Here is a 26,359-nt window from a genome sequence, read left to right on the forward strand (position 1 = left end):
TAGACATCTCATTTTGAGAATAGCCTATCCAAACTATAAACTATAGGAGGTGTTGCCAAGTATCTTGTCAAAACTTCTTACTTGCACTTTTAAGCTGCTGCTGCTTCTCTCAGATACCAGTTCATTATAATTTTTTAAAAGTCTGAACAGAACTGAATGTAGGAGACCAGTGAACTGGCATTTAAATAAATAGTCCATCCATCATTTTGGTCCAATTGACAACTCCATTCCAGTCCCCAGGGGAGGAAACTAATAAACCTCAAGTTGCTTTACTATTGTTTTCCTAAAACAATTTGACTTCCTTTGCGATAGCCTCAAATTCCTTCATTAAAAATAGAGTTGCTGGAAGCCAGAGGAAGTGCTCAGCTTGAGCCAAAGCACTGCTTACAAGAAAGCCTTCTTGAGACCACATTTATATCCCAATTCGTGACTATGACTCTCTAAGTGAATCAGAGTCCGACAGCTGCTGGGTCATGTCACACGGCACTCAGAAGCTGGAAGACCCTGCTTCCTTCAAGTTTTTTGGGAACCTTCAGCCAGCCAGCTGATACCAGACATGAAGTGCAGTTCCTGCGTCCATCTGAGTTTTATTTACCTCAACTAAAGTGTCACTCGCCAGACGATTCAGGCTGGATAGAGAGGTATGTTCCCAGTAGCCTTGAAATTTAGATAAAAGCTAAATTATTAGTAGTAAGTAACCATTTTTGTCCATCTTGTTTCATATATCTCCTTCTTGGTACCACCCAGAGTTACACCCTTCAAAGTCCATTAAAGTCAATGGGCTTAAAAGGAGGTAATTTGTTTAGGATGGCACTTTTACACATTGCAAAGGAATTTTTTTAGAAGATGAATGCATATTATGCAAGGGGGAGGGTAATGTTATATCATAATATTCTGTTTTATCAGATTTAAGTAAATTCCATTCATTGAAGGCATGATTGTTTGTGCTGTGTTATCCTTGCAAATCAGATGGCCACCCAAATTGCATTCTGCCTTTGTGAGAATGGGAGAAATTGCTTCCCTCTTTTTCAGAACAACAAAAGACTAAAAGCCAGGCCATAGGCACCTTTACTCAGAAGCAGATCTCACCTAATTCATTAGGGTTTATATTCACATAAATATACATAGGATTGCTACCTAAATGTTTGCAAAGAATGCAAACATTAAAAGCACCATATTGGTGAAGAACATATATTTGTCATTCTTTGCAATGACTATTATAAAGTTCACTGCTACATCTTTGTTTTGGGAAAGTGATTTTCTTCATGGCCTGTAATCATACGATTTGTTCCTATTGCTAAGTATTTGCATTAAAAACAGCACCAAGTGTGAACGTTAATTGTCCCTTTCTTCAATTAAACATTGCTAAATTATGTCATATCCTCAGTTCTTAATCATAATGCAAACAAGGTGGTATATTTTATATCTATTAAACCTATAGGTTACTTGGCTTATGGGAGCTAAGTGAACATTAGATTATAAATACAAAAAAAAAGATTATTCTAAAGTTCTGAGATTTAACTTCCAGAAGTAACTGTATAAATATTTTAGTATCTGAAAGAATTTTAGGATTTTTTAAGCTACATGTTCTCTATCTTCCACAAAGTTCAGCATCCCAAACGTTCTTTAGCTTTGATAGCATATAAACATAGTATAGGCTGGGCTGCATCCCATTTGGACAAGTCCAGCAAAAGCAGTTGCACCAGAGACCCTGATGAAAATATGGTTGCAGATTCAGTCTGCAATTGGGCCATGTTATGGTGGATTAATATAATTAGTTTTCCTCCAAAATACTAAGGAATTTTTCCCCCTTTTCAGTAAATCCTAATTGTAAGTGGAGCAAGGTTGATTGAAAAAGGTAATGAGTATTCTGTAAGCCCACTAAAATAAATTGTCAGCATTTATAATAACCAGGAAGCAAAAAAAGTGAAGTTTCATAAGAACCAATTTTATGAGATAAAAAACAACACACATACAATTTTGCAGTAGACCAAAAATGTTACATGGATCTAACTTACAATTCAATCTGAACAACCATTTTTTACCATGTTAAAATGATCCACATAGGTATCCCTGGCCTCCAAATTTAACAAACCTGAGTTCATTTTATTCATGTTACATCTATTTGAAAGACTTTTCACAGGAACAAGGTTCACATGAATCTCCCTTATAAGAGCAGCTCAAAGGTTACACACAAACACACAAAAAGTGATTGAGTTAAGTATTCCCATATTACTCTCGAATTCAGGTGTTGATTTAGCAAGTTTTAATTGAAGAAAGGGACAAATAATGTTCACACTTGGTGCTGTTTTTAATGCAAATACGTAACAATGGGAACGTTTTTGAGTCCAGGAGCACTTTTAAGACCAACAAAGTTTAATTCTGGGGATAAGCTTTCATGTGCATGCACACTTCTTCAGATGCATGGGATATGTGATATGTGAAAGGGTACTGAAGAAAGCCTCTGAGCATATACAAAGCTACCAAATTTCACAGTGCCCCTGTATCTAGAACACAAGTGAAGATTGCATGTCAGTGCAATCCTAAAAACATTTTCCTGGAATTAAGTCCCATTTAATAGATTTGCATCTGTCAGTGTGAATAAGTGAACCCAGAATTTATCACACTAAACACTGTGATTAATAAAGCAGTAAAATTGTGAGTTGTCAGTATTAAGATCTCTAGTCCATCTAGAGATAAAGTTAATACAGTTTTCTGAATTGTAAATATTATAAGACTTATTTTGACTTGTGCCAAGAATATGAAAGAACCTGAGAGAATAAATACTTCTTATGTACTTTAACCATCAAAGGATATTAAACAACCTCCTAGTTCAACAAATCCCAGGTCAAATCCAAAGCCTGATGGATCATGCCTTTTAACCTTCAGAGTTAAAATGAGTTTGCTTCCAAAGGAGGTCTTAGAATTCTCATCTATCAATTTTGATGGCAAATGTCTTTGAATGCGTGGCTATTTTCCAAATAGTTAAGAGCCAGGTTGAAATGAAAGTCAATGTGGTGTAGTGGTTAAGAGTGTCAGACTAGGGAGACCCACTTGGCCATTCACTTGGGATTCAAGTGAACAGCTCCGGACTAATTCTGAAAAAATATTTTATTATGGAGAAAGTCCATTGTTGTGTAATTATATAATGTACATGTTATACAAGGTTGACAGAAATGCTGATGTGCTCAGGAGCCCTGTTCAGAAGAGGTGGGTAGAAAGCCAACTAGAATTTACCTTTGTAATCTCTGTTTAATAGTTAACTACACTGCTAAATCATTTAATGCTTTCAGCTCTGATGTTACTGGCTTGGATCCAAACTCTGTTAACAGGAGGGCATCTCTACCAGCAGGAGCAGTGATTTCTAGATGCCACACTTCCATTGCACTCAGCCATGTTCCTTGAGTTCCCTGATCCTTGGGATCTGCCTTAGGGAGGGACATAGTGGCCTACAGAAAGAAAGAGGAGGTGGGAAAGTTCCATTCTTCTTGCTGAGCTCAGCTTACACTACTTTGGATCGAAGCTGCTGTCTACACATGTCAATATTTCCTGTATCTCTTTGTTCTACTTAATTAGACCATATGTTGTGGGTAGACTTTTCACAGAGGGAGTGAGGGAGAATGAATTACTGTAAGAAAGCTGGCATAAGAGAATGAACTGGAAGTCCCTGAAACAACTTTAATCTTTGCCATGAACTCACTATGGTTCTCACTAAGGCTTAGGCTGAACTCACTATGGAACTCACTAAGGCTTACGCTGTGTACTTAGTCTACCCATAAAACTTGCCTAACTTAGAAAGCTGTTTATAGCTCTGAGATAATGTTGGAGGAAGAGCTTTGAGCTTTAAGGGATAATAAAGCCCATGTGATTGCTGTATACATGTAACAAGAGCATACAACATGACTCCACAGGTTTTCCTGTGAGCAAAGTGCCTAAATGTCCATATACATTTATATTTTTATTTGTTTGTTCTCTCTCACACAGATAAACATTGACATATGAACAGACATTGCAGCTACTGGGTGTCCCTCAGGTTTGCAGAATCTTGCACACTAAACTAGTGTGGCCCCACTACTGGTTTTTTTGTTTTTGTATCTTCATGGCGGATGCTGCATGGCTATTAGAGATATAGGTGAGCTATTAGTTTGTTGTCAGGGGAAAATTCATAAAATGTGGGGAACTCAAATGCCTGTGAGCAGGGCCGGATCTAGGGGGGGGGCAGAGGGGGGTGCTTGCCCCGGGTGCCAACGGAGGGGGGTGCCAAATTGGGTATGGAGTCCATTGTATTCTATGGGACCATAAGATAGAATGGTCCATAAGAGGGTACCATTTTTTAATTTTGCCCCCCCCTCAAAAAACATGTAGATCCGGTCCAGTCTGCAAGGGGAAGAAAACCCATAAAACTTTGAAATACCCATAAAACTTTGATTTCCACAGCAAGATTCTTGCTGCTCATGTGAAGCACTGATATTTGTGCTGGCTGCATTCTAAATTCTCAGGAGGCTATTTGTGCTGAAAACAGAATCCAGAATGGTTTATGGTTTATTAGATTTATACCCCATCCTCCCCTCTGAGGAGGCTCAGGGCAGCTCACAAAAATAAAATAGCAATAAAACATTAATTATACATTTAAAATACAATATTCAGTAATATAACAATTAAAAACAGTTTGGTCTGCTTCTATTTTTAACTCTGTAATGAAATTAGGGCCTGGATTCAGCCTTAGTCCCCTGCTAAACCTTTTACTTTAATTTCTATAGAAAATTAGCCTTCATAGTTGAATCTTTGGTTCTGTTTCTCAGGATGCTATCAGACTCCACTGGTGCTGTGGCCTTCTGGTACTGATAACTGGAATTCATTTGCATTTTAGGCCATGCACCCTAACATTATCATTGTTTCACACAGGATTCTTTAGAAGAAAAGGCCCAGCAGGAACTTATTTGCATATTAGGCCACACCCCTGATGCCAAGCCAGCCGGAACTGCATTGCTATGCATTCCTGCTCAAAAAAGCCCTGGTTTTGGGAGATCTCCAAGGGCTGGAGGTTGGTAGCCCTCTGGTTGGGCCATTTTATTGAAGAAATACTCATAAAACGTGTTAAGTAAACAGGCACATGCAAGGCATTCTTGCTGTCTTCAGTATCCTTCAGCTCAATTATATTGTAATATACTTTAAGAGGAAAACTGATTAGACTAGCATGTTTACAATTTGGCCTAATCAGTTTTGTCCCTTCATCAACATGTGTGCAACTCATATTATTAGGAATCTGGAAAACAAATGAATATTATCCTCCCTTCTCTGAATATTATCTAATAGTTAATTTTAAAATGTAACAGTGCTGATTCATGGAAAGTACATCTCATTTAACTCTAAAATATATGGCAATTATTGTCTTTAACACATTTTCTAATATGCAGCTTAAAGCAATGATAAAAAAAAAACCTCACCCCTATTTCAATCGAAATAACAGAACAAATGCATTTGTATTTGTTTTATTAAGAAAAAACTAGTTCTGACAAGATATTATTTCTGCCATCACTTTCCTATCTGAATTTTGATATGCTGGGAGAATTCCTAACTTCAGAGTTCAAAATGACAAGATTCTAAATCCTGGTCACTTAGGAACTATTCTCATTGCAACAAATATATCTTTCTTTTTACCACCTAACATTTTATTTCCCCCCCCTCCCCAAACTTTGCCCTTTGGAATGTCAGTACTTTGCTGGGGGGAAATTGAGACATACCAGAATATAAAATAGTTCCTCCTCCAATCCCTTTGTCTTTGTTTTGCCCCAGAGGTGGCATTTCACACCATTCTGCTCTTCTGTCCTTGTCTGGTCTGTCTCATGGCATTAGAAAGAAGGAATGTACAGTTACGCAGTGAGAGAGAGAATTTCAGGAATTGTGCTATGTGTGTCTTGGGTTTGATTGCTCTGAGGCTGAAGGCCAAAAAAATGGGACAGAGGATTAGATCCAGCAGCCATGGTTTGAATCCCGCTCTGCCATGGAAACTTGCTGGGGTCACCTTGGGCCAGTTACCCACTCTCAGTCTAACCTACCTCATAACGTTGTTGTGAGAATAAAATGGAGATAAGGATAACAATGTAAGTCACATTGGGTTTACCTTGGGGAGAAATGACATATAAATGAAGCAAATAAATAGGAAACACCTACTTATCTATAATAAATAATTAAGTAGTATTGTTTTAGCCATATCTGCCATGAGAACGCTTGCTCAATCAGACAAGAAGCACAAATTCAGACCCATGTTCATAGGACATCCTATGAATCTTGGAGGCCATCCAGGACATACATATTTATCCATGAACTTTTGCTTAGCATCAGCCAGTTGAAATGCAAGAATAGCAACCTTTTCAACAAAACTAGATCATTATTAGTGAACATTGTGTAGGTCAGACTAGTGCTTTCCCCCTCATAACAACTTTGGGATTAATCTGTTTACTTTGTGCTGTGGCACCAAAATAAACAGCGATGTTGAGCCCCCATTAACATCACTTCAGATATTAGGGAACTGGATACAGTCTAAATTCTTGAGAACAATCCTACAAGTAGCTAACAGTGTCCCAAATGCTCTTACACACCTTGAAACAGGTATGTTCACAGTGGAGGCAAGGTTGTGGTTAGCGGTGATCCTGTACTGGTTAAAACTGGTATTTTCACCAATGAGGCTGACAAGGTTAATATCCTTAGATTCTTTTGTTTCTCCATGGATAAAGGCCCTGGACAAGAAATTGCCTTTTTATGGCTTCTCAAAGCAATTCCTGTATTCTTTGGATTATGAGAAAACCAAGGCTACGGTCAAACAGAGATTGTTGGATATTGCAAGGCAACATGATTTGAGCAAAACAGGAAAAAAGGGAATCCTTATAGAACCCACCATCAGGGCAACTCCCATGCCTTACCTTTCCCTCCTATCTAACCAAGAATATAAGAATGTTCACGCTAATGCGCTGCAATGTACTTCCCACAGTAGTTCTTGAAGGAAGGTATAAAAAAATCTACTATGAGGAAAGGCTTTGCCCATGTTGCAGGGAAGGCATAGTATCTTTAGAACATGTTTTCTTTGACTGTAAGGCCTATAACAAGCTTTGTGAATCTCTTCCCTTGGCCACAACATTACCCCCCCATTGACAAAGACTGTGCCTTTTGAGAAGACTTCTTTCAGACTGGCATCCTGATGTTATTTATCAGGTAGCTAGATTTGGGTGGCATGCTGTAGGGATAAGAAAATCTTTATTAGCTCAAGTAGTGGAATTTTAACATTTTATTTCTTTAATATGCATGTAACAATTATTTTATTGTATCCTGATGGTTTGTATACTGTTTATTGCCCTATGTGGCATTTTATCCATGGGTATTTAAGTTCTGGTCTTTGACCGTAATAAAGCTGAACTGAACTGAACTGATCTCCATTGTTACCTCACCTGTACCACAAACATCAATGCTACAGGTCACACAATGCCTCTATTTTAAGGGGGAATCATGAGATCAATTTTATCAGAGGGAATTTACTTCTAGGTCCAAAATAATCCTTCAGTCCATGAAGAAAGCTCAAGTGGGGGGGAGAGGGGACTGTAACTTCATTTTCTCAAGCTCTGTTAAGTATGCAGCCAATGAAAAGGAAAACTTACAATGGAGTAAAATTTTGAGGGACTTAAGTGGTAGCAGCAGGCAACAAGCATAATGAAAGGAGCAAGATGCAGTGTGCTCAGAAAGGGCACATAAAGATCACTATCTGTTAATCTGTATTATGTCTCTTTTTATGCATATTTACTGATAGGCTACTGGAGGACAAATGCTGTGCATTTTTCTCTTTTTTGAATCTTCAATCTGTATCAATATATGAAAACTCATACTACTGAAACAGAGCATTTCTCAGAAGGGAAATGTTTCAGAATTGGAATGTGTGAGGGATGAAATTGGGAAACGGGCAGAGTAGGAGCAGAAAAGGTTAGGAAGGAGATTACTCTATCCCAAAAGCAAATATGTAATCAACCATTTTCTGTATATTGTAAAGAAATCTTTATGTGCCCTTTCTGAGCACACTGTATTTTATTCCTCAGTTTCATTGTGCTTGTTGCCTGCTGCTACTACTTCAGTCCCTCAAAATTTTACTCCCTTGTAAGTTTTCCTTTTTATTGGCTTCATACTTAACAGAACTTGGGAAAATGAAGTTACAGTCCAACCACCACATGCACTAATGCAATGCCAATATTTCCTAATCTATCTAGGTTGCTCTATATTATTTGGCTGTCCTCACTGATGTATCCAACACCTCCTAATTTAGTACCAGCCGTAAGATTTACAAGGTTAGTTACATGCCAGTTAACTCAGCTTTGAAGTCACTGATAAAGATGCTAAGTAAAACTAAGCCTAACACCAAGCTGGGGTGCCAGCTAGCCTCCTGTACACACACACACAAAGTCATTATCTGCCACTTAACATTATCCTCCTGTTATATCCTTCAGCTGGTGCACATTCTGCACAGATATATTCTTAAGTATGGATGTGAACGTTCAAGTTATAAGTCATATGTCAAGGCTAAACACTTTTCTACATCTTATAATATATTTCTATATTCTTTAAAAGACTGAGATACTCAGCTTTTTGTGGAGTAATGACACACATAGTATCCCTTAATAATATTTAAGTATCTCACTGGTTTCAGTCGGAGTGTTGTTGATGTTTTAAAAAAACAATTATATTTTTTGCAATGAATCCCAGCTATGTTGATTCCAAACTATACCTGCTTTGGTGCACACAAGATGTTATAGAAGTGTAGACCACTTTCCAGTTGGACTCATCCCAGCTGTAACAGGCTGGGCTAGCTGCACAGATCTTTATCATACAATTATTGTCCTGTAGTAGTGAGACCACTTCAGAGACCAGTTGACCTCTGTTTGCTGCTGCTTGGCAGAGCAACTGGGGGCACTGGCTGGGAAACTGGCATCATTGCCATTGGTCTGATGTTACTTCCAATGAATACCTGAAAGTGATATCACCAAGCAGTACTTCATGGTAGAACCTGTACAATTGACCAAGCCTACATGCTGCCAGACCTTTAAATGGTACATCAACCTGTCAGATAAAACCACAGAAGGTCAATTTCCATGCCAATGGAAACTAACAATTAGTAACATCAGGTGACAGTCTGTTGACAATAGGACTGATTTCCCACTTGCCTTATGCCGCTCTCACACTCCTATTCTCAGCAGGGCTTCTGTCCAATTTCACACTATCTGTCCCGGGGCTGTAAGTAGCTTTGGCTTTTTCACGCGGCAAACAGAAACCTCTAAAAACCAGTTTCTGTCTGCTGCATGAAAAAGCTAAAGCTAGTTGCAGCCCCGGGGCAGATAGTGTGAAATCAGACAGAAGTCCCGCTGAGAAGAGGAATATGAGAGTGGCGTAAGGCAAGTGGGAAATTGGTCTAAGTGTCCCTTCTTTTCAACAAGCATCCTCATCATTTAAAAACAAAATTAATAGTAAGAAGTGCTTAACTTCAACAAGTTTTTCATATAATCATATATCTAATTCTTAACTAGGTCACAGAATGTAGAGCAATAGATCCAAAAAATGGAACTAGGGACAGGTGGGGGGTATCTGTACAAACCCAAAGGAAATTCCAGGTTTGCAGAAAAATCTGATTTTAAAAAAGAGGATTAAAACTTCCTTGTTAAAGTTAGAAACAACTTTAAATGTAAAAGCAAGTTTAAGAAACGAATTCCTACTGTTGCCATTTTGGACCAGTTTTCATATTGTACAAGGCTTTGTTTTCATAAATCAAAACCATGATGGGAAGTAGGGGTGGATTGGAAGCTAAAACAGTTGGAAAATGGGTCCCATTCCTTCCCCTGTCACACCTCCTGATGGAGAGGGACTCATTAGGGGCAGGCCTGGAGGCAACAACTACCACAGATTCCCTATCTATGGCCACTCAGCCTGGTGCAATGGGTTACCACATAACTGGGCCTGACTTTCCTGGAATTAAGTTTTTGGGAGAGGGAAGGAGAGCAATCTTGGGGGGGGGGGCAACAGTGGGAGGGCTTCTAGTGTCCAGGCCCCACTGGTGGACCTCCTGATGGCACCTGGTTTTTTGGCCACTATGTAACAGAGTGTTGGACTGGATGGGCCATTGGCCTGATCCAACATGACTTCTCTTATGTTCTTAAGCCAAAAACAGGCAAACAGATAAATATAGGTTGGCTGTTGGGTGGGAAGGCAAGAAGGAAGCAGGAGAGTGGGAGAGGCTAGGGAAGATGCTTTCCACAAGTCTTTGCAATTGCCATTTTGTAGAAAAATAGGTGGTGGAGCTCATCCAGGGATTGTTATGCAGCTGCACCTACTATTCAATGAACAAGGAGGTGGAACTCCAAAGGGATCTGTTGAGGCTGGGTGAGTGGGCGTCAACGTGGCAGATGTGGTTCAATGCGGCCAAGTGCAGCTGCACCTACTATTCAATGAACAAGGAGGTGGAACTCCAAAGGGATCTGTTGAGGCTGGGTGAGTGGGCGTCAACGTGGCAGATGCGGTTCAGTGTGGCCAAGTGCAAAGTAATGCACATTGGGGCCAAGAATCCCAGCTACAAATACAAGTTGATGGGGTGTGAACTGGCAGAGACTGACCAAGAGAAAGATCTTGGGGTCATGGTAGATAACTCATTGAAAATGTCAAGACAGTGTGCGTTTGCAATAAAAAAGGCCAATGCCATGCTGGGAATTATTAGGAAGGGAATTGAAAACAAATCAGCCAGTATCATAATGCCCCTGTATAAATCGATGGTGCGGTCTCATTTGGAGTACTGTGTCAGTTCTGGTCGCCGCACCTCAAAAAGGATATTATAGCGTTGGAGAAAGTCCACAAAAGGGCAACTAGAATGATATAGCCACCTTCAAGAGGGGTTTAGATAAAAATATGGAGCACAGGTCCATTAGTTGCTATTAGCCACAGTGTATGTGTGTATATAAAATTTTTTGCCACTGTGTGACACAGAGTGTTGGACTGGATGGGCCGTTGGCCTGATCCAACATGGCTTCTCTTATGTTCTAATGATTAAAGGGCTGGAACACTTTCCCTATGAAGAAAGGTTGAAACGCTTGGGGCTCTTCAGCTTGGAGAAATGTCGACTGTGGGGTGACATGATAGAGGTTTACAAGATAATGCACGGGATGGAGAAAGTAGAGAAAGAAGTACTTTTCTCCCTTTCTCACAATACAAGAACTCATGGGCATTCGATGAAATTGCTGAGCAGACAGGTTAAAACAGATAAAAGGAAGTACTTCTTCACCCAAAGGGTGATTAACATGTGGAATTCACTGCCAAAGGCGGTGGTGGCAGCCACAAGCATAGCCACCTTCAAGAGGGGGTTAGATAAAAATATGGAGCAGAGGTCCATCAGTGGCTATTAGCCACAGTGTGTATGTGTGTGTGTGTGTGTGTGTGTGTGTGTGTGTGTATATATATATATATATATATATATATATATATATATATATATATATATATATATATATATATATATATATATATATATATATATATAATTTCTTTTGGCCACTGTGTGACACAGAGTGTTGGACTGGATGGGCCATTGGCCTGATCTAACATGGCTTCTCTTATGTTCTTAACTCTCAGAAAGAGGGTGGAACTCTCAGAAAGGTTCAGGAGCTGTGCTTCTGTGAGCTCCCACACAGGCCTGCTTGTAAACATATAAATATTATAAGCACCTGTGTTATTGCAATCACCACTGAATTTTTCATCCTCCTCACAAATTAAGAAACATTATCCCGACTCCATTGATGCGGGCAGATTAATGAAATCCTTTTCCTAATGTGAGGTGACTTTTGCAGCCTTTTCATAGTGGAGACCCATGTGGAAAGAGGCCAAGAGATACACAAGTTAAGCTTCACTTTTCTGGACTGAAATGGCCTAGCAGTTTTAGCATCAGTTGGATACTTTCAATGACAACCATGGGGTAGGCTTCAGGTATATCTAATGGGGGAAGACTTAACCCCCTCCTCCACATCCATACTCACAGAGAGAGAGAATAGTCATTCAAATTAGAGTCCCTTGCACTGGCTGTTTACAAAGAAAAAAAATGCTTGGCGCTCCATACAGAAGCTCCCAGACCGAATTCACAATGCTGCAGGGCTGTGACTTACCCCATCTCTTTCCCATGGCAAGCAAGATCCTTTGAAAACTGGAGAGCCAGTTTGGTGTAGTGGTTAAGTGTGCGGACTCTTATCTGGGAGAACCGGGTTTGATTCTCCACTCCTCCACTTGTACCTGCTGGAATGGCCTTGGGTCAGCCATAGCTTTTGTAGGATTGTCCTTGAAAGGGCAGCTGCTGTAAGAGCTCTCTTAGCCCCACCTGCCTCACAGAATGTCTGTTGTGGGTGGGGGGAGGTAAAGGAGATTGTGACCACTCTGAGACTCTGAGATTCAGAGTATAGGGCAGGATATAAATCCAATTTCTTCTTCTTCTGGTGAGAAATCGGTTCCAGTCTCTTGCTGGTTTGGCTTAAGATTCCATATAGGTCTGAGCTATGAGGGGTTTGTGTACATTAATATATTTACATTACAATACATTTACATTATTTAAATTAATATCATTACAGCACATAGATCTCTCTGTGCTGTAGGTCTGAGGACTTTTTATAACTTTTCTTGTGGGAAAATATTACCCATAGAGTACTGCTATTTATATCAGTACTGCTCCAATTTTAGCTACTACTCCAAGGTTTTTTTTTGTTTTTTTTAAAAAAGTGAAGAAGTCTTAGCTTCCCTGATGCAGGGAGACCTGAACCTTGTACAAAAACAGTTCTCCAAAGAGCAAAAGGCAGCATGAGTGGAATGGACTCTGCCCACCTTGTCAAGTGAATTCTTTATTCATTCATAGTTCATTTGTCCTGTAAAAGATGGAGCAAAGGGTGTTTTATAGTTGGGGGAACTAACCAAAGAAGCCACTAGGGAGTTGGTTAAATGAGGAAACAGTGGAACACAGCTCTTGAGAGACTGGCCCTTCATTCGCTCACTTGTACCAAAAGCCCAGGTTAAGCTTACAGAAGGACAACTGCTATAGGGCAGTAATCACATGCATTATAAAGTACTGGGTTCAAAGCATGAGAACGCCCAAGAGATAGTGAGTTCAGCTCTTTATTCAGTGATTCAGCATAGTGAGATAGGAAGAGAACTGTCTGGGAGGACCAATGGCCCTGCTTATATGCATACAAACCTCCCCACCCAAAAACCCATTACCATCATCCCATTACACACAACTATAGGTTAATAGCTGTCCTAAAGATCCCTGATGGGCCTCCTTCCTGAATCCAGGTGGCTATTGTTTTAGGGTCTCAAGCTCAGTCAAGTCTCTGCTGGCCCGAAGGCCAAACTCCAGTTCCAATACATAACACTCCTCCCCCACAAAGTTTCCCAACACCTAACAAACATAGTCTCTAAGATGTGCTTGTTTCCATCACTCCCTGTTGGACCGATGAAGCCCCTCGGGTGTGGCTGAGGAGTCTGGTTCCCTTGTCTGGGCTGCTGGTTCCAGGCTGCTGGAAGGCTGTGGCAGCGGAGTGATTGAAGGGTCCCCAATGTCGGAGGTGCCCGGTGGGGGTTCCTCTGATTCTTGGTGGTCTGGCTGGGCGCTGACTCCCTCAGGCTTCTGCAGCAGCACTGACCAGGGTTGCTCTGCGGTGTCCGATGTAGCGTCTGGCTCAGCAGGGAGCATGCGGTGGCAGAGTTGATCCACGTGTCTATACAGGACTTGGCCCCCATTGGTCGAGACCTCATACGAAACTGGGCCCGTGACTCAGACGACTCGGGCGGGGATCCATGCTGGGCCACTGCAGAAGTTCCGGGCGTATATGGAGTCTCCCAGAAAAAATCCTTGGGGCGCCTCCTGGCACTCCGGTGATGGCCGAGATTTGGGGGCTTTATCTGGGTGGAGAAGCTCTGCTGGCCTATGACCTGTGATAGCTCTAGGGGTCACTTGATGGCCAAAAAGGAACACAGCTAATCGGTGGTCCCAGTCCCCATGAATTAATCTTCAGAGAGACTCTTTTGTGGTGCGCACCATCCATTCCACCTGTCCGTTGGTGGCCGGGTGGAACGGGGCAGATCGGATGTGCCTGATGAGGTAGCGACTCAGAAACTCTTGGAACTCCTCTGAAGTGAAGGCCATTCCGTTGTTTGTGACCACTGTGTCCGGAATGCTGTGTGTGCAGAAAATCCTACGGAGCGCTCGGATTGCCGCTCGGGAAGAGGTGGAAGTGACTGGGAGTACCTCCAACTGCTTGGTGTATGAGTCCACCAAAATAAAGAATATTTGCCCTTGGAAGGGGCCCGCAAAGTCCAAGTGCAACCAGGACCATGGGTTGCGGGTGGACTCCCAGTGTTGCACAAGGGCGCGGGGTGGTTCTGGCCGGGTTTCCTGGCAGGCCTGGCATCACTTGACCCAGGCCTCAATCTCACTGTCCATCCCTAGCCACCATACATAGCTCCGGGTGAGCACTTTCATTTTAATGATGCCCCAGTGAGTCTTATGCAGGGCTTTCAAAACTCATTGACGCAAGGCAAAGGGAACCACCATACGGCTGCCCCAGAGTAAGCATTCCTTGTGGGAAGAAAGTTCATCCCAGCGTGAGGAAAAGGCTGTAAATTCGGGGTCTGTCCGGCTGGTAGGTCACCACCTCCCCACCGAGTCAAGGACATGGGATAAGATGCGGTCCATACCCAAGTGGTGGGCAATGTCAGCAGCTTGCAGTGGTTAGTCAGGGAGATCCTCGATGAGTAGGATCTGGTGGGCCAGCACCGGGTCTGGGTCTTGGGCAGGTAATGGCAGGCGACTGAGGCCGTAGGCGTGCCCCATCGCTTTTCCTGGCCTGTGCTGCAGGGAGCATTGGTAGCCTGCTAGAAAAATAGACCAGTGCAGGACCCGAGGTGAAAGTATCTGGGGGGGTTTGCCGGTTGGGAGCAAGTAGACCCAGCAAGGGCTTGTGGTCTGTGGCAATGGTGTATGGCCACCCGTAGAGGTAGTTGTGGAACTTTTTTACTCCCACAATGATGGCCAGCGCTTCTTTGTTTATTTGCACGTTGTTGCGTTCGACCAAATTCAGGGTGCGGGAGTAATAAGCCACTGGCACCTCCCTGTGAGGTGATGGCCGAGGACTGCCCACGAACATGGCTTTGAGGGGCAGGAAGGAATGATAAAAGTTCAGGAGCCCCAAAAATGCTTGTAGCTCCTGTTTGGATTTGGGTTCTGGGGCATCGACTATGGCGCTGAGTTTGCTGGGAGCTGGATGGATGCCCTCTGTGTCAACTAAGAATCCCAGGAACTTGACCCGCGGGATTCCCAGGAGATGCTTTTCCCACTTCACTTTTAGCCCAGCCGGGTCAAAACGTAGCATAGCATGGAGACAGTTGATGAAGTCCTCCTTCACCGGGGCGGTGGTCAGAACATCATCAAAGAAGGGCTGGACTCTGGGGATACCTTTTAAGAGGGAGTCCATTAAGTTTTGGAAGATCCCCGGGGCCATGCTGACCCCAAACTGCATTCTCTTAACCTTGAATGTCCCCCTGTGTGTAACAATCGTTTGCACCTTGGCGGTGGCTTCATCGACTGGCAGTTGTTGGTATGCCTGTGCCAGATCCAATTTGCCAAAGATTTTCACGCCAGCGAGGGAAGGTAGAACATGATTGACCACCGGCACTGGGTAGGCGTGGTCTTGTAGCGCCTTGTTCAGCTTACACTTGTAGTCTGCACAGATGCGAACATCTCCATTAGGCTTTATGGGGGTGACAATTGGGGTTCCCCAGGTTGTATTGAGCACTGGTTCTAGCACCCCTTTGGCCACTAGCTAGTCTAGTTCCGCCTCAATATTAAGTTTGAGTGCGAAAGGGATGCTCCTTCATTCTGATTGGCCGCACTTAGGGGTCTAGATCTAGGGACACTGGCGGCCCTTTGTAACAGCCCAAGGTACCATCAAAGATGGGCGGAAATTCATCACAAACCCTCCCCAAGACTGTGGGGGTTAAGCTATGCACTCCCATGACTGCAAACCCCAAAGGCGCGAACCATGCCAGACGCAACAAACTTGTGCGTCAGCCACCCACCACCAGCAAGTCCAAAAGTCCGTCAAAATTTCTGTACCACACCCGGAACTTTCCCCACCCCCTTATTTCTATTGTTCCGTGAAAAGTCTCTGAGGATGAACCCCGGGGGCCGGAGGTGAGGCCATCAGTTGGGACAGATTTTCCTGAGGGTCTCCTCCAAAATAATTGAAATGGAGGATCCTGCATCCAATTCCATCAGGCAAGAGGCTCCCTCTAACTTAACAGTCACCTTGATTTTATCTGGGGTGTCCAAGGCAGATGCAGTACCTGTAGTGGTTGGAGTGACATGGTGCGGAGCTCCATCTCATCCGTTGACTCCTGGTGCATGGTTTGTCGCCTTTGGGTCCCTTTAGAGCTGCAGACTCAGGCGATGTGGACGACCTTACCACAGTTCCGGCACTGGACATCTAGGAACCGGCAGGTCCTCTGCTTGTGGAGCTCTCCACAGTAGGCACAGGAATTTGAGATTGCAGCATGAGGTGGCGTTGCAGTCAGGTGTGAGGAGCTGCGAGTAGGTCAGGGCAGCTGTAAGACCTTTTCCACTTTGTCAGCCAATTCCACGTGGTGGGCTGCCGTGGTGGCCCTCTTGGAAACTGATGGGCTTGGTGGCAGATGGACCTCCGTGGTGAACTGGTCTGCTGCCTCTGAAGCGAGGGCCTCTTCCATCGCGACCAAGAACGTGGTGTCCTTCTTGGCAAGGAGCCTCTGTTGGATTCTTTCATTCCTGAGGCCGCACACTAGCCAGTCCCAGTCTCCTCCAGGTTGCTGAAATTGCAGTGGGGGACCGCCCTTCGGAGAGTCGCAACAAAAGCCATAATTGACTCACCCATTGCCTGGTTCCTTCTGTAGAATGCGTGGCGGGCCACTATGAGGGAGGGTTTAGGTGCAAAGTGCTCTTGAAGCCGGTTCAAGATGGTCTGGTACGGCGTGTCTTTGAGGTCGGCCAGAGCCAGCAGGGAACAGGCAATCTCGAATGTCGAGCAACTGCAGACACGGAAGAAGGTGGCCCGCTTCTTTGCCTCGTCCGTGATGTCTGAAGACTCCAGGAAGAAAGCGAAGCAGGAGGTGTAGGATTCCCAGTCCTCGGTGGTGGCGTCAAACTCATTGAAGTGTCCTGGAGCGGCAGTCATGTCGTCCGGCGGTGGCAATGCGTTGTGTGGTGCTGGATGCACAGTGCAGCGATGCATGGTGCGGTGCCAATGACCGGAGCTCCTCGCTCACCAGGATCCCACCTTCATCACCAGTATGAAGTACTGGGTTCAAAGCATGAGGTAGTGACTTCAACTCTTTATTCAGTGATTCAGCATAGTGAGATAGGAACAGAACTCTCTGGCAGGACCAATGGCCCTGCTTATATGCATGCAAACCTCCCCACCCAAAAACCCATTACCATCATTCCATTACACACAACTATAGGTTAGTGGCTGTCCTAACGATCCCTGATGGGCCTCCTTCCTGAATCCAGGTGGCTATTGTTTTAGGGTCTCCAGCTCAGCCAAGTCGCTGCTGGCCCTAAGGCCAAACTCCAGTTCCAATACATAACATGCATCTACACTGATACATTAATGAATTAAAAAAAAACCAGGAATCCAAGCTTTACAACTTAATTCTGTTGTGCTATACTCAGAAGTAAATCTCATCTAAGTCAATGAAACTTACTGCCAAGTAAATGTTATTAGGATTGCATCTGTAATTGGTAGATTGAACAACTAAAGCATTAGCTGATTAATACATGAAGGATAAGTCTATCAGTGGCTACTAACCATGGTGACTGAGGGGAACCTCCACATTCAGGCACTAAGCCTCTCAAAGAGGCTTATTACCTCCTGGCAATTACCTCCTGGCAAGAGGCAATATTACCTCCTGGCCCTGCCCAGAGCCAGGGCAGGAGGTAATATTGGGGAACGTCTCAGCCTCTATGTCCTGTTGCCAACTGTCCAGAGGAACTGGTTAACCACTGTGTGAGACAGAATATTGGACTAGATTGACCATTGATCTGATCCAGCAAGACTCTTCTTATGTTTTTAATATGTGGGAAGCAATTTGTGTAGGTGAGACTGAAAGTGAAGTTTACACTTCCTGCTTTTCTGAAGGTATTTTGAAATCCCACTGCCATGCTGTAATGACAAAATTTTACACAAAAGGAAGTTGGTTTTATTGCTTCTTTGGTAGACTTTGTGGAAGCCTTAGAGGGATGGCTGAGGACCTGTCTACCTTAGGGACCGTCTTTCCCCACATGTTCCCCAGAGGGTACTTAGATCTGGATCACAGAACTTATTGTCAATCCCCAGGCCAAGGGAGGCGAGACTGAAGGCTACCAGAGAAAGAGCCTTCTCAATTGCGGCCCTCCACTGGTGGAACCAACTTCCAGAAGTAAGGGCCTTGCAGGACCTTGCTTGGTTCCACAAGGCCTGTAAAACAACTCTATTTCGACTTGCCTTTAGTTGAATTACAGTATGATGCCCAACATTGCTGAATTTAATGGAATCAACACTAGCACCAAAATTGTTGACTTCCTCATCAAAGTTCCTCATCAAAGGCTTCTTAGAAAGCTTGAGAGTCATGGAGTAAAAGGACAGGTCCTCTTGTGGATCAAAAACTGGCTGAGTAATAGGAAGCAGAGAGTGAGTATAAATGGGAAGTCTTCGCAGTGGAGGACGGTAAGCAGTGGGGTGCCTCAGGGCTCGGTACTGGGTCCCATGCTCTTTAACTTGTTCATAAATGATTTAGAGTTGGGAGTGAGCAGTGAAGTGGCCAAGTTTGCGGATGACACTAAATTGTTCAGGGTGGTGAGAACCAGAGAGGATTGTGAGGAACTCCAAAGGGATCTGTTGAGGCTGGGTGAGTGAGCGTCAACGAGGCAAATGCAGTTCAATGTGGCCAAGTGCAAAGTAATGCACATTGGGGCCAAGAATCCCAGCTACAAATACAAGTTGATGGGGTGTGAACTGGCAGAGACTGACCAAGAGAAAGATCTTGGGGCCGTGGTAGATAACTCACTGAAAATGTCAAGACAGTGTGCGTTTGCAATAAAAAAAGGCCAACGCCATGCTGGGAATTATTAGGAAGGGAATTGAAAACAAATCAGCCAGTATCATAATGCCCCTGTATAAATCGATGGTGCGGTCTCATTTGGAGTACTGTGTGCAGTTCTGGTCGCCGCACCTCAAAAAGGATATTATAGCACTGGAGAAAGTCCAGAAAAGGGCAACTAGAATGATTAAAGGGCTGGAGCACTTTCCCTATGAAGAAAGGTTGAAACGCTTGGGACTCTTTAGCTTGGAGAAATGTCGACTGCGGGGTGACATGATAGAGGTTTACAAGATAATGCATGGGATGGAGAAAGTAGAGAAAGAAGTACTTTTCTCCCTTTCTCACAATACAAGAACTCGTGGGCATTCGATGAAATTGCTGAGCAGACAGGTTAAAACGGATAAAAGGAAGTACTTCTTCACCCAAAGGGTGATGAACATGTGGAATTCACTGCCACAGGAGGTGGTGGCGGCCACAAGCATAGCCACCTTCAAGAGGGGTTTAGATAAAAATATGGAGCACAGGTCCATCAGTGGCTATTAGCCACAGTGTGTGTGTATATATAAAAATTTTTGCCACTGTGTGACACAGAGCGTTGGACTGGATGGGCTGTTGGCCTGATCCAACATGGCTTCTCTTATGTTCTTATGTTTTAAATCATTTTAAATTGTTTTAAAATTATTTAATTGGTATTAATTATTGTTAAATTTTTAATTATTGCTTACTGTTTTATTGTTTAGTTGAATGTTGTTAGCCACCCTGAGCCTGCTTCAGCAAAGAGGGCGGGATATAAATTTGAGAAATAAATAAATGTTATTGTATCCCTTGACCAAAGAATGGTGCACTCCTATCTGGGATGATTGTCCTCTTCCACTGAGTGCACAGCTTTGGGAGGGATGCACATGGAGTGGCGAGGGAGGGGACATCTGCCTAGCCAGATCAGCCAAATCAACCCTGGAAGTCAGTGGGATGACAGATGTCACAGCCAGATCGCCCTGACATCCAAGCCTTAAAGATGTTAAAATGCCACCTCATTAGTAAGTAAAGTATTAACCAACTGTATTCACCTCTCTTCCTCACACTTTTTCTCTCTTGTTATATTTTTTCAGTGGCCATTCCTCCTAGTGGGCAAAAATGGGTGACTGGAGCTTTCTAGGAGAATTCCTTGAAGAAGTACACAAGCATTCCACAGTGGTGGGGAAAGTCTGGCTGACTGTGCTTTTTATCTTTCGGATGCTTGTTCTGGGCACAGCAGCAGAGTCTTCATGGGGAGATGAGCAATCTGACTTCAGGTGCGACACTCGACAGCCAGGCTGTGAGAATGTCTGCTATGACAAAGCCTTCCCCATCTCCCACATCAGATACTGGGTCCTTCAGATTATCTTTGTCTCTACTCCTTCCCTGTTGTACATGGGCCATGCAATGCACACAGTACGCATGGAAGAGAAGAAGAAAATAAAGGAAGTCAAAGAAGGAGCAAAGGCAAACAGTGACTCTTTCCGCCAGCATGAGTACCCCATTATAGAAAAATCTGAGCTGACCTGCTGGGAGGAAGGAAGTGGGAGAATCATCCTTCAGGGCACTTTGCTGAACACATATGTCTGCAGTATTTTAATTCGCACTACCATGGAGGTAGCCTTCATTGTTGGACAATACATGCTATATGGAATCTTCCTTGAAACACTGTATGTCTGTCACCGGGAGCCCTGCCCCCATCCAGTAAACTGCTATGTCTCTCGTCCAACGGAGAAGAATATCTTTATCATCTTCATGCTTGCAGTAGCTGCACTGTCCCTCTTCTTAAGCTTGGCCGAACTATATCACCTGGGATGGAAAAAAGCCAAGCAGAAAATCTCTGCTTCTCGCAAAAGCAACCCTAGATCAGCCACTGTTAAACTAGAACTGGGATCTCAAGAGAAGATTACACAAAGCTGCACTCCTCCTCCGGATTTTAATCAGTGTCTGGCTAACTCTGGTGGGAAGTATATCAGCCCCTTCAGTAATAAAATGGCCTCTCAACAGAACACAGCCAACTTTGCAACAGAGAGGGTTCACAACCAAGAGGATGAAGCTGGAGGAAACCGGTTTATCCAGGTTAACTATACACAAAATCCTGAACCCAGCAACAGCTCTGCCCCTTGCCTACTCCCTAACGGCTACTTCCATGACAATCGCAGGACCAGCCGGACCAGCCGTTCCAGTAGCAGTAAAGTGAGATCTGATGACCTATCAGTGTGAAGGACCTTCTGCGGCAACAAAACGTCTCTCAGCCACACCAGATACCTGCAGTTTTGCTTTTGAAATCCTGCCAGTCTGAGCTCCAGTTCAATTCATTCTAAGTAAATTTTTGACATATTCCAAAAACCTCATTTCAAAGCTGATCTCAGGCACTTAATAAATTGTTGTCAGAAAGGGGACTAACACATTTTCCAAGAAATAATTACAAGACGTATGATGGATAACATGTTCAATGTGATTTAGATGTGTAATGTGCACATATCTTCAAAGTGTAATCACTTATTAAATTAACAGGGAGATGCGACTGGCACATATTATGACATTCTTTATTTCTGTCCTCTTAGATAAAGATGAGTCATTGAATTGAAAGACATCTCCTTTAAAGACTCAACACCAATAGGCTATGCTTTTTCTATTCCATTTCTGCTTTGGAAAAATTTTCAGAGATTTTGAAAGCAAGCCTAGTGAAAGTTTTTCTTGTCTTGGCAAAGTGAAATATCAGATTATCTGATATAAATGTCTTTACTTTTACTGATTTCTATGCTGGTCCCACAAACGATACCAGCTTGACATACTTATCCAAAGTAAATGTGCAATTAATTTTACTTGAATTTTTATATACATGTGTCTGTTTGTAACCACTTTAGACTTTGACTAACCAAAACTGTTTGCTAGCCTCACAGCACAAGATGAACACCTGCTCAATATGGCAGCAACTACAGCCATTTTAACATAAATCTTCATTTGATGGAAGCAGTATTTCCCATGGAAACAAATACAGTCTCAGGAAAAATATGGAGGAACCTTGAGGCGAGTGGCATATGGATTTGTTTTTGTCGTTTTATTTAATAATCTTTATCCCATTCTTCATTTTGTATTTTAAGGAACCTGGCAGGGATACACCCAGGTTCAAGCAGTTAAGATACTTTCAGGATGGGAGGAACTTTCCAACCTCAGTTCTAGAAAGTTCTAAACTATTTCTGTGTGGCAGTTGCAAAGCAAGAATCAATGTTGCAGGGAAACCATCAGTAGTGCAGAGCAGCAGTGCTGGCAAAAGAGGACAGGCCCTAGTAATGGGAATTACTTTGTATATAGTTTGGGTGACTAAAGAAAGAGCCAGGAGAGGTTGAGGCAATCAAACAGCAATGTTATCCAAGGAGACCTTAGTCTCACCTAAGCTATTTATATAGACTTTCCAGTACAGGCTGAAGTCCAGTCAGATCTTCAAGAAACTCATTTATAATATGACTTGAATGATAAATTTCTATGTTTCCATAGCAATAGTGGAATGGAAATTTCTACTTCTGACCTTGAGGTACCTAAATCAATGTCCCATGGGTGTCAGTACCTCACTAAAGATGCCAGTTTTGATCAACAGGGAAGCCAAGCCTTCAGCCACACAAGATCTAAAGCGTCATTCTCCCTTGCAAATTTAACTCAAATTTACCTCCTGAAGAATATTGTCTTGTGATGGATGTCAAGTATGACTGACATTTATCTCTAAAGAACAAGCACCATCCATTTTTGTTCATTCCAACTAGATAACTAGCAGCCAGCCAAAACCAGCTTTGCCTTTTAAACTGTTCAGATGCACAAAGGCATGGCTTTTAGATCAGTCTACTTATAAAAGAACTGAGATAAGGGAATTTAAATTGTCTTCTTATTATAGGAAGTCCAGTAGTCAGATAGTAGGGTGCTTTGTCTCCCTTTCTGAAAACTAATGTGTTATATAATGTTACACATGGTGCTCAAATTATGGGAGAGTGTGGAAATGCAGTACCATTACTATTTTAAAAGACTGTCTTGTGAGTAGACGTTCCCTCCCCTTTACTTGGCTTGGGAAAGTAAGAGCGATGACATCCACAGTGTGCTTGTAGTAAATATGTGATAAGAAATGGGGAATGTTTGTGTTTAGAGCAACCTTTCATCAAAGTCCCTAATTTTCCCATAATTCAAGCCCTTGAGGAAAGGTGGGAGTTTGCATGTTCTCTGCTCAAGAAGTTTCAGATAACCAACTGAGCTTTGTTTTGTCCTAATAAAGTTTGGACTAGAATTCTGCTCCTTTGCCTCTCTTTTCTCACACAGTCTGTATGGGAAACTGAAACACCACATAGTAGAATAAGCACACAAATCCCCCTCCAGTCCTAGGCTTTGACCTTCAAAAAACATAACAAGTATAACAGCCAGATTTAGTGAAATTCATGCTACATTAGGGTGCTGCATAAAAAGAACTGCAGAGTCCTGTGACTTTTAAAAACTAATACATTTGTTATGGTATAAAAACAGAAATTGGTCTAACATCATATGTAACCAGTATCTAAAGTGCAGGCTGATCGACATATATCCCTGATATATTGAAAAATACATAGATTCCTCTGTTTGTGCTCCAACAAACGTTAAAGACTAACACAATTTATTCTAGCATAACTGTTTGCAACTCAGAACTGTGAGCTAGAATAAATTTTTGTCAGTCTTTAAGGACTCCTCTGTTTCATCTTGCTACAACACACTACATGACTACCTCCCCATGAAATTATTTAGACATTGTAACATGTAAGAAAGAGCTCCATGGCGCAGAGTGGTAAAGCTGCAGTACTGCAGTCAAAGCCCTCAGCTCACGACCTGAGTTTGATCCCAGCAGAAGCTTGTTCAGGTAGCCAGCTCCAGGTTGACTCAGCCTTCCATCCTTCCAAAGTCGGCAAAAGGAGTACCCAGCTTGCTGGGGGGAAAGTGTAGATGACTGGGTAAGGCAATGGCAAACCACCCCGCAAAGAGTCTGCCATGAAAACGTTGTGAAAGCAATGTCACCCTAGAGTCGAAAACAGCTGGTGCTTGCACAGGGGGCTACGTTTACCTTTTACCTTTTAACATGTAAGAACTCCTGAGTGGATACATGCTTTTTCCACTGGGACAGTGGAAACCATACTGTGTAACTGTATGGCTCACACTGGTTCAGAAGCCTGAAGCATGCTATCTAAATGTCAGGTTCTCTACAACTTCTGGCCCTTTCAGAAAGCACCATGAGCCCAAAATATGACTAAAGCACCACTAATTTCATAAATCTTGGAGTGGCTGTTTGAATTTATCTCACTAAAATAAAATACAAATGCCTGAAAACAGTTATTCGTGAAGATGTTTTTCTCATGAACAGAAAAAAAATAAGCAAAGTCAAGAACAAGCCTTTCTTGTACAGCTACATCCCACCATTTTATTTGGACCCTTCTGGTGATGCTTTTTAAATTAACATGTATTTGAAAGATTTATTTTATGTATAGCCTGCCTTTCTTGTTGAGCCTGAAGGCAAATGTGTGATTTCCCTCTGTAAACCAACAGCATGGGATATATTTTGTTTGTTTATGAAACAGGTTTCCCCACAACAGCAGGATTACTATAGCAAGCCTATAGTAAAAAATATATGGCCGAGGACCTGCCTACCTTAGGGACCGCCTCTCCCCATATGTTCCCCAGAGAGCACTGAGATCCAGTTCCCAAAATCTTTTAAAAATCCCTGGACCAAGGGAGGCTAGATTGAAAACAACGAGGGAGCAAGCCTTCTCAACAATGGCCCCCCGATGGTGGAATCAACTCCCAGAGGAGGTGCGAGCCCTGAGGGACCTGAATCAGTTTCGCAGGGCTTGCAAAACCGCCCTCTTTCAGCTCGCTTTTAAGATGGAACCCGGCTAAATTGTCTTCTAGCCATCCTATACATGTTTCTGAATTGTAGCACCTTAATTAATAACTCATAATGGCTAACTGTTTTATCTAACTTTTAACTTAATTTATAAATGTAATTCAACTGTATTTTAATCTGTTTTATTGTAGTGATTGTATTTTATTGAAATCATGGTTATACCATTTCCTGTGAGCCGCCCTGAGCCTGCCTTTGGCAGGGGAGGGCGGCATACAAAAATAAATTTATTATTATTATTATACCTACCAAAGGTACCACCACCAACACCATAATGTATTGTTGCCATGCTATTTTAGATGCTATTATAGAAGCTGTGTGCAGACACTGGTGATTTAAGAGGGTTCTACGAAGCCCTGAAGGCAGTATATGGCCCATCATATCAGGCTCAGAGTCCCTTGCGTAGTGCAGACGGCCAAGTGCTCCTCACAGACAAGGCATCCATACTGAACTGGTGGTCGGAGTATTTTCAGGTTCTCTTCAGTGCCAACCACGTAGTTCAAGATTCAGCAATCCACCTCACCCCACTTCAACCAGTGAAAACAGAGTTGGATGAGATCCCCACCCTAGAAGAGACTGTTAAAGCCATCAAGCAACTGAAAAGTGGCAAGGCAGCGGGAGTTGATGGAATCCCACCAGAGATCTGGAAGCATGGGGGCACAGTACTACATAGCGCACTTCACAAAGTACTTGTCACCTGCTGGGAACAAGGCAAACTACCACAGGACTTTCGCGATGCAATCATCATCACTCTACACAAGAACAAAGGAGAAAAGTCAGACTGCTCCAACTACCGGGGGATAACCCTGCTCTCCATCGCAGGCAAAATCCTTGCTAGAATACTCCTGAACAGACTGGTGCCCACCATTGCAGAAGAACTCCTCCCAGAGAGCCAGTGCGGCTTCAGAGCTAACAGGAGCACCGCCGACATGGTATTTGTTCTCAGGCAGCTCCAAGAGAAATGCAGGGAACAGAACAAGGATCTATATGTGACTTTTGTCGACCTTACCAAAGCTTTCGATACCGTTAGCAGGAAAGGCCTGTGGCAAATCTTGGAACATTTAGGATGTCCCCCAAGGTTCCTCAGCATGATCATCCAGCTACATGAAGACCAGCGAGGCCAAGTCAAACACTGCAACGACCTCTCGGAGCCCTTCCCAATAGGCACAGGTGTAAAGCAAGGCTGCGTTCTCGCGCCAACTCTCTTTACGATCTTCTTTAGCATGATGCTTCAAAGAGCCGCAGTAGATCTAGATGATGACGATG

At 43.0% G+C, this 26,359-nt stretch overlaps 1 protein-coding gene across 2 annotated transcripts; it reads left to right on the forward strand.

Annotated features, from left to right (window-relative positions):
- Positions 1-660: 660 nt before the first annotated feature.
- Positions 661-21,419, forward strand: GJA5 (gap junction protein alpha 5). Of its 2 annotated transcripts, none has more exons than XM_060234445.1 (2): positions 661-690; positions 20,277-21,419. In XM_060234445.1, exon 2 carries the CDS (start codon positions 20,302-20,304, stop codon positions 21,403-21,405), a length of 1,104 nt encoding a protein of 367 aa, XP_060090428.1. In that variant the 5' UTR covers positions 661-690; positions 20,277-20,301; the 3' UTR covers positions 21,406-21,419. The 2 variants fall into 2 exon arrangements, with proteins under 2 accessions (XP_060090428.1, XP_060090427.1); XM_060234444.1 differs by lacking the exon at positions 661-690 and adding an exon at positions 8,168-8,330.
- The last annotated feature ends 4,940 nt before the right edge of the window (positions 21,420-26,359 follow it).

The sequence above is a fragment of the Heteronotia binoei genome, chromosome 3 (assembly GCF_032191835.1).
Source record: "Heteronotia binoei isolate CCM8104 ecotype False Entrance Well chromosome 3, APGP_CSIRO_Hbin_v1, whole genome shotgun sequence".
In the NCBI taxonomy this organism is placed as follows: domain Eukaryota; kingdom Metazoa; phylum Chordata; class Lepidosauria; order Squamata; family Gekkonidae; genus Heteronotia; species Heteronotia binoei.

What these genes read in the sequence shown, in the direction of transcription:
- GJA5 (XM_060234445.1), top strand. Translation starts at nt 20,302, where the DNA reads ATGGGTGACTGGAGCTTTCTAGGAGAATTCCTTGAAGAAGTACACAAG.